This window comes from Rhopilema esculentum, chromosome 16 (genome assembly GCF_057945365.1).
Source record: "Rhopilema esculentum isolate cy_ngs chromosome 16, ASM5794536v1, whole genome shotgun sequence".
NCBI classification, from domain to species: Eukaryota; Metazoa; Cnidaria; class Scyphozoa; order Rhizostomeae; family Rhizostomatidae; genus Rhopilema; species Rhopilema esculentum.
In genome coordinates, this window is record NC_142830.1 from 8627797 (window position 1) to 8643841 (window position 16045).

General features: G+C 39.5%; 1 protein-coding gene across 1 annotated transcript; it reads right to left on the reverse strand.

Moving 5' to 3' along the window:
- Nucleotides 1-758: 758 nt before the first annotated feature.
- Nucleotides 759-15762, reverse strand: LOC135682857 (uncharacterized). The gene is made up of 5 exons (XM_065197933.2): nt 15590-15762; nt 3581-10969; nt 2866-3117; nt 2295-2369; nt 759-1612 (listed from the first exon to the last, which is right to left on the reverse strand). Exons 2-5 carry the CDS (start codon nt 10950-10952, stop codon nt 1566-1568), a joined length of 7746 nt encoding a protein of 2581 aa, XP_065054005.2. The 5' UTR covers nt 10953-10969; nt 15590-15762; the 3' UTR covers nt 759-1565.
- Nucleotides 15763-16045: the final 283 nt, after the last annotated feature.

Consider the following 16045-nt stretch of genomic DNA (forward strand, 5'->3'; position numbering starts at 1 on the left):
CTATTCGTGCAAGTATGGTTCTTTTCCAACAAAATTATGGCAGGGCAAAAGAGAACACACGAAAATTAATGGTAGCTAATATTTCGCACCGGCTTACGGGGCTGCATCAGAGCTCTCTGTCAAACAATCTGCTATTGTGACCTTTCCTTTATTTACATAAACGTGTGAAAAACAGCGAAACGTAGGCCTATTTTCCAGGGAAGTTTTTACCTCCTTTTCACAGACATCGTCTGTTTTCTTTTTCTCTGGAAAGGACAGAAGACTAAAACTCTCCCGTTATCTCCCGTTAGACTAAAACCGTTATTTCTTCTTCTTCATCCATGTCTCGTAGAAACCTATGGACTGAATGTCACGAAATCAAAACATGATGTTGCTAGACCGAGGGATACCTGTGGGTCTCTGAAGTATGCCTGTACAACTCTTCTGTTCAAGCAGAGTAGCCCCCGTTCAATTAGGTAAACAGTATGTAGTGGCTTGCATTCAGTACTTAAGGAACCAAGGGGTCCGGGAGTCCTAGGGTCTTAGGGTCTGGTTTTTCGAAAAAATCTGACGTCAAGGATTTCGTTGGGGATTACCCTGATTCAAACAGTATCTAAATCTGATCTGTACCAGTCTAGATGTGTTGCCATCTGGATCCGATCAGATGTTTTGAAAAGAGCTCTACATTGTCCACGTGTATCTCTTATGAGAGCATGGTTTTGTTTTGTCTAAAATATTTTCTATGAAATGGAGACGTACATTTTGAAAATTCGACAGACTATTTTTTATAAACCTTTAATTTCGGCAGGTAAACAGCTACGTTTATGATCAGACACAATTCGACATATTCCAAGCATAAAAAACAATTTAAAAAATGCATATATCAAGATCTATCAGAATTAAATTCTTTTTCTTAACAGGTTCCAAAAAAAATAGTACAACGGCAGTCCACAACATTATCACAAAATATTAACCAACTTATGTTCTAGGTGAAAAATTCTGATACTTTAGAATACTGGCTGCTGGTTACTGCAAAGGCCATTTCCTAAGGCTTAACATGAGATTTAGTAATAGGCACCTAATCGAAGGAATAATAACGGGGTGAAAAGTCCGAAGAAAAATATTGCTTTATTTGAATTAAAACAATGTAACATTGAAAAAAGGAAAAAGAATCGATGCTTTTTGAATACACGAGATAACCTTACTCATTCTTATCCATTGGAATACGCTATTTGGATCATGCACTGTAATGTAAGAGACTATAAGGTTTAAGAGACCGAAAACTCAGTTTTAGGCCTAAATAGGATCACAGATTGATTGATTAATTTACTACCAAGTGGACAGTTTTAACCTTCAAAAATAAGAGGGTGAAAAACGAAGAGTACAATGGTTAATTCGCTGATCATTTAGCTTCTGGTAAGGCACAGATTATACCATCCTAATACTGTAACATTAAACATTTTTTGCTTAACGGACTGCTACAAATTTATATCAAATCAAAATTACTTAACTATTAATTCTAGGTTGTCATAAAAGTCTTTTTTCGCGCATACCTACTTGAGGAAGCGCTACAATATAAGCTGTATCTAAGGGAATTTGATGTAATGTATGTTTGTATCTTTCGTTGATTGACCTGCAAGGAAGACGAAAATTAATTAAATGACCTGCAGGTGTACCTATTGCAAAAACAGGAGCAGCATTATGGCAGGGGTGCCTTCCTAAATAGCTACCAAGTGGCGTCGGACTGTAGCCAACGTCTAAAAGCCACATACAAGACGACCACCCCTTCATACTCGCATTTGTGGTAAAATTCTCTGTTGCGAATACGAAATCATTCAAACTATTCACCGACTCTAACAGGCTAATAAACATTTCCCACTGATGGGAAATAAATAGCATTATAAAAGTTAGTTTACTTTGCCAAGTAAGGAATTCGCCCAACCAAACATATTGGGGTCATGCTCAGCCTGGCTTGTTAAGGTAGGCTGAGCTCTCTTAAAATCTCCCTGAAATTTAAAAAGAGGGCTGAGCACCCCACCCCCTCCACGGCACCCCGGGATTAGGAAATGTAAAAATGACCAATTTTCTCACCCGTGTGTAAAGAAACAAACGTTCAAATAATTTTCATTCGTACTCGTATAATATTTTGAAGTCTGGAGGGGTTTTTTAACATCAAGACAAGATAAGGTTCTTTAGTTCATCTTGTTAACATGCAATCACGAAAGAAAGACATATGCTTGCTCTTATGGAGTGGTATTATAACTTCATACAATATAAGGTAACAAAAGTTATAAGAGACGTACATAACTACTTACGTTTTATCTTCCTTCCAGGGATTTTCTTCAGCAATGGGCTATTCGTAAAGCCCTTACTCCCTTTTCGGCAAGTTCCTGCGATGAAAAAATGTGCAACAATAAAGACACAATAAACCAGTTTTATATAACAGTCAATCAAAATAAAGAAAACATTATAATAAACCTATAAAAATTGAATACTGGACGGTTTTCTCAAAATTGTTCTATATGAAAGAATGAAAGAGGGTGTTGGGCAAGCTTTTGAGGAGTGCAAACTAGCCATTTGCCGTGCCTCATGAAAGCCCAAACAACGATATTTTTAGCTATCAAAGGGTGTTAAAAAACAAGCCTATCGCTGTTACTTCACTACTGCCAAGGAGACGGAAAATCAGCCCATCAGAATTTTGGGTAAATCTGAAAATTTAATTTAAAACTCCAACATTTACCAAATTTAATTCAAGATAGAAATTGAAAATTCTAGATAGTAGGCTAAAGAGAAAATTGAAATCTGAGCTGCTTGCATCCAGAACCCTTCGAAAATTTCGAACAAGAATGCAACTGCGATTCGATTTATTGCAAAGAATTTCATTACCTTGCTCGATGTCACAATGCCAGCCGCTTGGGCAACAATGAATATGGTCATCGCAGCAAACTGCCTTTTCAATTGGACAGCAACTGAAGGTTTTCTTATCCTGCGTTAGGCAGCAGCTGGTCCCTTCCAAACAGATTGTTTCGTTATCTGGGCACATGATGTCATCGTCATTGACCGATTCAAGACTTTCATGCCGAGACAAAGGTGAATGAGCATGAGCCTTTATTATGACTGGTCCCCGGGTGCAGTAACCTATCCGAGAAAATTTATAAACCATGGTATGCAAACGTAATCAATCATAACTTTACTTTTCGAAATCTGACTTGCTTCTACTGAAAGTACCCCAAACACAAAATTTGTCAAATATTGGCTTAAATTCAAACCTGGTAGAAAACAAACTGCAAACCTTTTACTTTGCAAGCCTCTTCTTAACATCCTTCTCGGCAACAGCAGAAGCATGACAGGCAGGGGAAAAAAGTTACAAATCTTAGCTAAAATGAGTCGCCTAAGCGCATTACGAGACAAATCACCAAAAAAGTAAACAATAATTTGTCCTTCGCTTCCTTTGCAACAAACAGCATATTTTGACAACAAGGAGCATCTTCTGGGCCGTGTAATGAATTTAGAAAGCCATTTTGCTTTTGATCAAACAAAATAAAGTGTTTCCTGATGGAAAGAAGGCTTATGCTACATCCGAAATAAAATCATCACCTACCTTGCGCACCACATGTGAATCCACTTGGGCAACAATGCTTTTTGTCAGAACAACAAACCGCATGTTGGTACGGGCAACAACCATATTTATCGTCCCCTACAAGACAGCAGGTATATACGTCCGGACATTGATGTTTCCGGTCCGGACATACAACACTACGAACACTTGCAGCAGCAACATTTTTTTGCAAAGAAACAATATCATTGCGAGCAATACAGTGTCCAGATTTCAAATCACATGACATTCCAAGAGGACAGCAATGTTCTTTGTCTTGGCAACACACTGCATTCCGATATGGACAACACCCATAGTCACCACTTGAAAGTTTACAGCAAGAAAAGCCTCGAGGGCAGGAGCTTAATTCATCAGGGCATCTCATAAGGACAATGTTCTCTGTCTTAACAGCAGTCACCTTTTTCTTCATCCTTACGAATAGACTTTTACCAATACAAGTCTGTGTTGAAAGATCACATCTCGTACCCTTCGGACAGCAATGTTGACCATCACTACAACAGACGGCTGATAAGAAAGGGCAACATCCATATTCACCTGAACTCAATTTACAGCATGTATATCCATCAGGGCAAGAGCTAAGACCGTCAGGGCAAACAACATCCCCATAACCTGAAGAGAGCGGAAAGGAAATTTTAACACTCTTGAAAACTGTTGAAACTGCCATAGACTTCATTCCCCCATCACATGTGCCAGCAGCAACATTGCACGTTGTTCCGTGTGGACAGCAATGTTTCCCATCGCTACAACAAACTGCTTCTTCATATGGACAGCAACCATAACCACCAGCGGACAGTTTGCAGCAAGTATATCCAGATGGACATGAGCTTCCATCAGGACAACTTACATCTTTCACGCTCTTTGTAATTTCTGAAATTGCCATTGACTTCATTCCACCATCACATGTGCCTCCAGCAACATTGCAAGTTGTTCCGTGTGGACAGCAATGTTTCCCATCGCTACAACAAACTGCTTCTTCATATGGACAGCAACCATAACCACCAGCGGACAGTTTGCAGCAAGTATATCCAGATGGACATGAGCTTCCATCAGGACAACTTACATCTTTCACGCTCTTTGTAATTTCTGAAATTGCCATTGACTTCATTCCACCATCACATGTGCCTCCAGCAACATTGCAAGTTGTTCCGTGTGGACAGCAATGTTTCCCATCGCTACAACAAACTGCTTCTTCATATGGACAGCAACCATAACCACCAGCGGACAGTTTGCAGCAAGTATATCCAGATGGACATGAGCTTCCATCAGGACAACTTACATCTTTCACGCTCTTTGTAATTTCTGAAATTGCCATTGACTTCATTCCACCATCACATGTGCCTCCAGCAACATTGCAAGTTGTTCCGTGTGGACAGCAATGTTTCCCATCGCTACAACAAACTGCTTCTTCATATGGACAGCAACCATAACCACCAGCGGACAGTTTGCAGCAAGTATATCCAGATGGACATGAGCTTCCATCAGGACAACTTACATCTTTCACGCTCTTTGTAATTTCTGAAATTGCCATTGACTTCATTCCACCATCACATGTGCCTCCAGCAACATTGCAAGTTGTTCCGTGTGGACAGCAATGTTTCCCATCGCTACAACAAACTGCTTCTTCATATGGACAGCAACCATAACCACCAGCGGACAGTTTGCAGCAAGTATATCCAGATGGACATGAGCTTCCATCAGGACAACTTACATCTTTAACGCTCTTTGTAATTTCTGAAATTGCCATTGACTTCATTCCACCATCACATGTGCCTCCAGCAACATTGCAAGTTGTTCCGTGTGGACAACAATGTTTCCCATCGCTACAACAAACTGCTTCTTCATATGGACAGCAACCATAACCACCAGCGGACAGTTTGCAGCAAGTATATCCAGATGGACATGAGCTTCCATCAGGACAACTTACATCTTTCACGCTCTTTGTAATTTCTGAAATTGCCATTGACTTCATTCCACCATCACATGTGCCTCCAGCAACATTGCAAGTTGTTCCGTGTGGACAGCAATGTTTCCCATCGCTACAACAAACTGCTTCTTCATATGGACAGCAACCATAACCACCAGCGGACAGTTTGCAGCAAGTATATCCAGATGGACATGAGCTTCCATCAGGACAACTTACATCTTTCACGCTCTTTGTAATTTCTGAAATTGCCATTGACTTCATTCCACCATCACATGTGCCTCCAGCAACATTGCAAGTTGTTCCGTGTGGACAGCAATGTTTCCCATCGCTACAACAAACTGCTTCTTCATATGGACAGCAACCATAACCACCAGCGGACAGTTTGCAGCAAGTATATCCAGATGGACATGAGCTTCCATCAGGACAACTTACATCTTTCACGCTCTTTGTAATTTCTGAAATTGCCATTGACTTCATTCCACCATCACATGTGCCTCCAGCAACATTGCAAGTTGTTCCGTGTGGACAGCAATGTTTCCCATCGCTACAACAAACTGCTTCTTCATATGGACAGCAACCATAACCACCAGCGGACAGTTTGCAGCAAGTATATCCAGATGGACATGAGCTTCCATCAGGACAACTTACATCTTTCACGCTCTTTGTAATTTCTGAAATTGCCATTGACTTCATTCCACCATCACATGTGCCTCCAGCAACATTGCAAGTTGTTCCGTGTGGACAGCAATGTTTCCCATCGCTACAACAAACTGCTTCTTCATATGGACAGCAACCATAACCACCAGCGGACAGTTTGCAGCAAGTATATCCAGATGGACATGAGCTTCCATCAGGACAACTTACATCTTTAACGCTTTTTGCAATCTCGGAAATTGCCATTGACTTCATTCCACCATCACATGTGCCTCCAGCAACATTGCAAGTTGTTCCGTGTGGACAGCAATGTTTCCCATCGCTGCAACAAACTGCTTCTTCATATGGACAGCAACCATGACCACCAGCGGACAGTTTGCAGCAAGTATATCCAGATGGACATGAGCTTCCATCAGGACAACTTACATCTTTAACGCTTTTTGCAATCTCGGAAATTGCCATTGACTTCATTCCACCATCACATGTGCCTCCAGCAACATTGCAAGTTGTTCCGTGTGGACAGCAATGTTTCCCATCGCTACAACAAACTGCTTCTTCATATGGACAGCAACCATAACCACCAGCGGACAGTTTGCAGCAAGTATATCCAGATGGACATGAGCTTCCATCAGGACAACTTACATCTTTAACGCTTTTTGCAATCTCGGAAATTGCCATTGACTTCATTCCACCATCACATGTGCCTCCAGCAACATTGCAAGTTGTTCCGTGTGGACAGCAATGTTTCCCATCGCTACAACAAACTGCTTCTTCATATGGACAGCAACCATAACCACCAGCGGACAGTTTGCAGCAAGTATATCCAGATGGACATGAGCTTCCATCAGGACAACTTACATCTTTAACGCTTTTTGCAATCTCGGAAATTGCCATTGACTTCATTCCACCATCACATGTGCCTCCAGCAACATTGCAAGTTGTTCCGTGTGGACAGCAATGTTTCCCATCGCTACAACAAACTGCTTCTTCATATGGACAGCAACCATAACCACCAGCGGACAGTTTGCAGCAAGTATATCCAGATGGACATGAGCTTCCATCAGGACAACTTACATCTTTCACGCTCTTTGTAATTTCTGAAATTGCCATTGACTTCATTCCACCATCACATGTGCCTCCAGCAACATTGCAAGTTGTTCCGTGTGGACAGCAATGTTTCCCATCGCTGCAACAAACTGCTTCTTCATATGGACAGCAACCATAACCACCACCGGACAGTTTGCAGCAAGTATATCCAGATGGACATGAGCTTCCATCAGGACAACTTACATCTTTAACGCTTTTTGCAATCTCGGAAATTGCCATTGACTTCATTCCACCATCACATGTGCCTCCAGCAACATTGCAAGTTGTTCCGTGTGGACAGCAATGTTTCCCATCGCTACAACAAACTGCTTCTTCATATGGACAGCAACCATAACCACCAGCGGACAGTTTGCAGCAAGTATATCCAGATGGACATGAGCTTCCATCAGGACAACTTACATCTTTCACGCTCTTTGTAATTTCTGAAATTGCCATTGACTTCATTCCACCATCACATGTGCCAGCAGCAACATTGCAAGTTGTTCCGTGTGGACAGCAATGTTTCCCATCGCTACAACAAACTGCTTCTTCATATGGACAGCAACCATAACCACCAGCGGACAGTTTGCAGCAAGTATATCCAGATGGACATGAGCTTCCATCAGGACAACTTACATCTTTCACGCTCTTTGTAATTTCTGAAATTGCCATTGACTTCATTCCACCATCACATGTGCCAGCAGCAACATTGCAAGTTGTTCCGTGTGGACAGCAATGTTTCCCATCGCTACAACAAACTGCTTCTTCATATGGACAGCAACCAAAACCACCAGCGGACAGTTTGCAGCAAGTATATCCAGATGGACATGAGCTTCCATCAGGACAACTTACATCTTTCACGCTCTTTGTAATTTCTGAAATTGCCATTGACTTCATTCCACCATCACATGTGCCTCCAGCAACATTGCAAGTTGTTCCGTGTGGACAGCAATGTTTCCCATCGCTACAACAAACTGCTTCTTCATATGGACAGCAACCATAACCACCAGCGGACAGTTTGCAGCAAGTATATCCAGATGGACATGAGCTTCCATCAGGACAACTTACATCTTTAACGCTTTTTGCAATCTCGGAAATTGCCATTGACTTCATTCCACCATCACATGTGCCTCCAGCAACATTGCAAGTTGTTCCGTGTGGACAGCAATGTTTCCCATCGCTGCAACAAACTGCTTCTTCATATGGACAGCAACCATAACCACCAGCGGACAGTTTGCAGCAAGTATATCCAGATGGACATGAGCTTCCATCAGGACAACTTACATCTTTAACGCTTTTTGCAATCTCGGAAATTGCCATTGACTTCATTCCACCATCACATGTGCCAGCAGCAACATTGCAAGTTGTTCCGTGTGGACAGCAATGTTTCCCATCGCTACAACAAACTGCTTCTTCATATGGACAGCAACCATAACCACCAGCGGACAGTTTGCAGCAAGTATATCCAGATGGACATGAGCTTCCATCAGGACAACTTACATCTTTAACGCTTTTTGCAATCTCGGAAATTGCCATTGACTTCATTCCACCATCACATGTGCCAGCAGCAACATTGCAAGTTGTTCCGTGTGGACAGCAATGTTTCCCATCGCTACAACAAACTGCTTCTTCATATGGACAGCAACCATAACCACCAGCGGACAGTTTGCAGCAAGTATATCCAGATGGACATGAGCTTCCATCAGGACAACTTACATCTTTCACGCTCTTTGTAATTTCTGAAATTGCCATTGACTTCATTCCACCATCACATGTGCCAGCAGCAACATTACAAGTTGTTCCGTGTGGACAGCAATGTTTCCCATCGCTACAACAAACTGCTTCTTCATATGGACAGCAACCATAACCACCAGCGGACAGTTTGCAGCAAGTATATCCAGATGGACATGAGCTTCCATCAGGACAACTTACATCTTTCACGCTCTTTGTAATTTCTGAAATTGCCATTGACTTCATTCCACCATCACATGTGCCTCCAGCAACATTGCAAGTTGTTCCGTGTGGACAACAATGTTTCCCATCGCTGCAACAAACTGCTTCTTTATATGGACAGCAACCATAACCACCAGCGGACAGTTTGCAGCAAGTATATCCAGATGGACATGACGAGCCATCTTTACAAGAAACTTTGGATGGCAAACTTTTGCTGAAACTAGGTAATTTCCTCTTCATTAGGGCGACCACGTATTTTTTAAGACACCTTCCTCTTTGTGTATCACAAGTCATTCCATGTGGGCAGCAATGTTCTTTATCCTCACAACAAACAGCATCTTTGTATGGGCAGCAACCATAAGTCCCACCAGAAAGTTGACAGCAAGTGCTTCCAGCATGACAAAATGACTTGTGATCTGGACAAATTTTATGACTGTCAGGTTTCATGTCAATTAGAAATTTATTTAATGTCAGTTGAAGACTAGCCATGGTTTCTTGCAAGCACACACCATGAGCAATGTCACATGTTGTACCTTGGGGGCAGCAATGACTTTTGTCTGAACAGCAAACTGCATTTTGATATGGGCAACAACCATACATTCCTGTTGAGAGTAGGCAGCAAGTGTAACCAGTAGGGCATGTGGTCATATCTGGGCATGTGGTTGTGTATGGAACTGGTCTTTTAGCCCTTTGTTTAGATACCCAGGGTATAGATAAACCAGAATCTTTCTTAATGCAAGTCATATTTAATATATGACATACTGTGCCATATGGGCAGCAGTGCCTGTGGTCATTGCAACATGTAGCATTTGGAAAAGGACAGCACTCCCACAATCCAAAAATGTCTTTGCAACAACTGAAATTTTCAGGGCACTGTGTGATATGATCAGGACAGAAAACTGTATTTCCTTCATTTAAACTGAGTTCTGTCAAGCTGTGAAGTTTGATGATGGTGGATGTTTTCTTTGGTTTAATCTTTGGTAGATATGGAATGGAAATTCCATTTGCAGTGCACCTCGATTCAAAATCATTACATTTAAAACCATGGGGACAACAATGTTCCTTGTCAGAACAGCAGACAGCATCCGTCATTGGGCAACAACCAAACTCTCCTTCTTTCATTGGACAGCAAGTTTCATCCGGCTGACAATGTCCATGGCCATGATCACAAGACTCAGTCTTTTCTTCAAAAGCCTTAATGGCATTAATCTTTCTCTTCATTAAAACAAAATTATTTCCCTTTTGACAAAATCCTTCTGAACATGAATATCCATTTGGACAGCAATGAATGTGATCAGGGCAACAAACTGCAGAAGGCAATGGACAACATGCGTATGTGCCAGTCTCTGTCTTACAGCAGGTGTTGCCATCTTGGCAATATGAAGAGTGATCAGGACACATAACTCTACTCAAACCCAAAACTTGAACAAGATTGCCTTTATTGATTTGATGTGATACTGGCTTGGCAGATATTTGGTCAAAAAGTGGCATTTTATGACCTTGCCTGTCACAAGACACTGTTTCTAAATTGCAAGTATACCCAGAGGGACAACAATGAACATTATCTGTACAGCACACTGCATTTGGAAGTGGGCAACAGCCATAATCCCCTGATTTCATTTGGCAACAGGTTTCAGAATCACCACACATGGATTTACCATCTGGACAGATTATATTATCTTTTGTTGCTGTTGCCAATATGGATGACCATAGAATGACAAGCAGTTTCTGGATTACCATGCTTAATCCTTTTGTTGCTAAGGAAGAATATAATTTTTTCTGAATAGATTTATTAATAAAAAACAAATTTATCATTCATGTTTAATCAAGTAATACAGGTCGGCTCATCATTGATAGCCTAACTGGATCTTTGTCACAATGGTGTCTCCATTCTTTTCAAGAAGAACTGTGGGCCTGTGGCACTTAATCTCTTCAATATATTCTTATATCAAAATAAAATAACAGAACTAAAATAGTCCAACTTAGAATTTTCTGATAAAATGCCTTCTTCACATCCCATTTCTTGATGGAACAGGCTCTGTTGTCCAAAACAAGACCACATTTGACAAGAGCAAGCTGTGATGAGGCAAATAAGCTGCTGCTCTTACATTTCTATCCTGTTTTAGTATTATGGTTTCTAGCCATTTTTCCTTGGCCAATTTTCATGTCTTTGTTTGCCCTATACAGAGAGAAAGTCGAATTTGGTCCATCTACTGTCTGGAATTCAATTGTTCTCAACTAGGTGTGTCAATGATACCTGTTGTTTGAATGTTTGAACAATAAGTCAAAAATAGATCAAAAATAGATCACAAAAGTTGGCTATGTAAAAAGGACTAGAAACCATACTAAAACATGATAAAAATACAAAGAGCAAAGGCTCATTCGCATTGTCAAGGCTTGCTCTTGTCAAAGGTATTCTTGCTTCAGACAACAGAGCCTGTTCCACCAAGAATTCGGGATGCAAAAAAGGAGGTTAATGGAAGGGGTTCTAAGTAAGACTTCATAGTTCCATATCAAGCATCAACATAAAGCAGTGTTTTGTTAGATATTACTTATATCAAATTTAAAGATGTTCACTTGCAATCAGTTGCAGACACCTGGGAGCCAGAGGATGGTTGCCCCCCAATATTTTGAAGGACCATGGTCTTTTGTTCTAAAACAATGGGAAAATGTGATGTCATCTTATCAAAACAATAGGCTTGCCTCGCAATATTTTACCAAGTGTCTGCCCCTGCTGATTCCAAACTGATCCCAAAGTGTAAAAGCAATTAAAATTTTGGAAAATAAACATTGGCTTAAAAGAGTTAACTATCTCACAAAAATATTTAACTGTGTTTAGAGAAAAATCAACATTTTCAGATATGTACCATCTGATTTCTACAGCTGGCTAGCCCTAAAGAAATCTATTATTAGAGTTTCACAAAAACATTTACAATGATGTATCCTCACCAGAGAACATTATGTTTAAAGACAAATGATAGATACTAAAGTAGGGGGGGGGGGGGTCTTTGAGGTTGACGGTATTGCAGTATATGCCTTTTCCTCTATTGATATTTTGGTAATCTTTCTCAAATTTAGTGGTATTTTGGTAAATAAAAATTGGCAGTGAACAGTTTTTAGTGATTTCAATGCCCAGGGTTCAGTATTAGCCAGTTCTGGATTGAATAATGTAACAGATTACTTAGATACATGGGTGATGTCTTTTTGCATCCATGTTGTAACCTTTGTGGTTTTTTGCTGATAAATCATAAATATTTTCATTTTCTCCACTTTAAATGACATTACTCCTGGTTGAACATCCCAAAGTTGCAACTGCAAATTTGCATGATTTGATTTCAGATTATTTTTAATTACTTTTTTCCTCTTGGTTTTCCTCACAACCTAAAATGAATAATATATAAGGAGATTTTCTGGAGCCAGCTTTAGCGACCCATTTATCATTTTGCCCATATGTCATATAAAACATGTCATATATAAAAAGTAAACTCGACTTCAGATGAGGACACTTCGGATTTGAAATATGAAATATCTACTGTGTTTGAATAGGTCACTTTTTTCAGTGCTATTCAAAATAGAACAATATTTTTAAAATACATCCGTATTGAGCTTTTGTAATACAGAAAGGTTGTATTGTGTCCCTTATATTAGCCTTTCAAGTTAGGGGTCTGGAACACAGGCCACCTTATATATGTATATGAAGGAATGCCCAACTTAGAACTTTGTTCTACAGCATTTGCTCGGAACTGAGCCCTAACCCATTTTTCCTTCATGCTGATGCTGCTGATAACTGCTATTCTTTTATATAAAGCCATTAGCATAGCAGAACAATACTTTTTAATTTCAGGTATTGGGCATTAAAAGTCTTCCAACTGCCTAAGGGAGGAACTAAAAAATCCATTTCTAGTGTAAAAATTGAAATAAATTTGGGTCATTTCAGTTCCTTCTTTAGTCCCTGGAGTCCAAAGTTTGCTTGGACAAATGGTGTTACATCACAAATGGAAGAATTGCATTTTGGTTTTTCAAAGAAATCTTTTCTTTGAACTCACTTTTTAATAGTTTCTATCAACAAATTTTTCAATTGGTCTAAAAAGCTGCCAAGTAAACAGGATCTCTTTTGCTACAAAGAGTATCAATGACTTGAATATCAAAGACTTGAACAGGACGCTAAAGCCTGATTTACACGAGACGAATTTTTTCGTGCGAAGCGAATTTTTCGCCGCGAATGCGCGAAAAATATGCGCAGAAGTGGAGATTAGAAAATTCGCAGCGAATTCGCAGCGAATAATTCGCTGCGAAAAAGTAGAAACCATTCCTACTTTTTCGCTGCGAATTTTTTCGCCATGTAAAATAAACCAATCAGAACAGCAATTGAAGACATCTGACACGAACCCAAAGGAAGGGCTAGGCCGAATGGTGCTACGCAATGTAAACATATCTAAATCAAAAGTATGCAAAACGACAGAAAACTACGCAATGGTTCAAACAACAACATGGGTGAAGAATGAGTAACCTATGACTAGGCCTAAACAATGCTGGGAAAATCCCGCACCTATAAAATAAACAATGGAATGGGACGTTTCTATCAACAGGCGTCTTTGGTGCAACAGCGCTTTTTTCCTTGAGAAAAATCTTCAAACTTTCTTCTGTCCATGCTATGTGATCCTTTGCCTCTAGCTGGATTGCATTTGCTCTATTACTTAACAAAGCACACTTGATTTAGCTATGAGAATTGTAGAGTAGAATAACTGCTTGAATATCCTTTATGTTTTGATTTAAGCATGGAATTCAGTTACCACTTTCAGAAACATATTTCAATTTCCCCTACATTTGTTTGTAAAACTTATATTCACCCTAAGTGGATTGATTCACCAGTAATACTGAATCTTCACACAAATTTTGGCAGCTTACATAACAAATGTTGTTGAAACTTAAACTGCATGCAGGAATTGATATGAAATACATCAGATAGGTGGTCTCGGGGTTAAAAATTATAATTGATTAGGGGGTGCAGTCAGAAAATTAACATTTTTGTATAGTGTCATTTAAGTATTTGTGCAAAGAGAAGATGGGAGATCTGAAACCAAAGAGCATTACATTAATTTTTGCGGGAGTATCTAATCTTTTGTTAGCTTATTGATCAGCCTCCCATAGCCCCTCCTGGTATAACACATTTTGTATTCATAGACATTATGTGATTCTAAATCTAGTAGGAAAATATGCTATCATAAATAAATTTAGTGAAACTGCATAGACAAAACTGTTTCACAACCGAAAAAATACTAAGCTTTAAAGCATCAAAGAAAAAAGACTAGATGTACCCATAAAGAAGACTTTTAAAGGGTAAAAAAATTAGCATGGAAGGTTTGATGAAATTTTCAGAAAAATTATGTTAAAAGGATTGACAAAAAAGGGTCCTGCATAAGCTTCATATTTTGTTAGCAGATGAGTTTTGGATATATTATAAATTTTCTGCTGATATATGGGCATCTATTGTATGCTTGAATTGTGACAGAGGCATATATTGGCTGCCTCTGCGACACTCGATTCTGACACATCAACATATCAAGAAACAATCAGTATCAAAATGGCAAGCCCCTAAAAACTTGATTTTCCTAGCCCTTAAAAAATTCCCACCACGCCCCTGAGCATAGTGTAAAACAAATATTAACATTAAAAAATTGAGGAAAGGATCCAGGCCATGTCCTGCATTCCTTTTTTATGAGTATAAACAATCCAGGTCATTTTGGTTTAAGTGTATAGAAGATAATTCTAGCTATTCTTTTAACTTTTCTTTCTACCTTTGTGGCAACTGTGATCATATTAATGACTGTGAAAATCAAGTCATTATTGTAATTATTGTTTATATCTGGTTGCATTTCCATAAGAAAATCCCGATTTCATTAGGTGTTTATTCTTTTAGGAATTTCATCTCACATGGTATCTTCTGGAGTTTTCAAAAACAATTACATTGGGTATATTTTCAATTTCCTAAGGTTGCAAGTCACTTTTTCCAATGCCAATGTCAATCTTCTCACCATCAAGTTTTTGGGGCGCTGAAGACTTTTTCTGCAAATTCTGATAAAGTAGCAATTTGCAAAATTTTCGAATTTTACCCACATCACATATCTAGCGATAGAGAGCAGCATGGCCCTGGTAGTGCATCCATTTAATGGCAATCAATAGATGTTAATTCATATAAGCACGTGTTGTCTTTGCCAAAGAACACGTTAGGCTGTTGTTTTATAGCAAACTAAAATTTGATGAATGTAGTCCAACAAAACTCAAAATTTACTTTCACTTTAGAATAAAAACAGAAACCGATAAAAAATAACAATTACCTAGGACTAAAATCAGTTGAATTTTCATATAATACTTACATTGAAACGTTATTGCAGAGTTATATTCAGAACTTTATAGCTCTGAGTTTTCTTTTCTCGCCGATTTACGAAATAACCATATTCTCTGAACTGCCTTCTTGCATTATTTTTGATGCAACGAGGTCCAATGCCAATTAAAAGTCGGAACTAGGAAATACAGAACGCAGACCCACAGTCACGTGAATATCCGGGGACCAAACTTCCAGGTCCCTCTGAGGAGGAGCAGCTCTACTTGGCAACGGTGCTAATAACGAAGGGCCCAATGAGGTGGAAGGGCCTTTCTGTCATAAAATGTCCTTTTGGTTCAAAAGCATATTAAAAAATGCCCCCAAAAGCTATTTTTAGACTTGGGTACCTGTACCCAGTCCGCTTTTAGGTCTTCCTCTATATCTTTTAAACTGTTCATGTCATAAACCAACAAATTAGCGCGTATTGCACCCATCTTCAAGAGTGGCG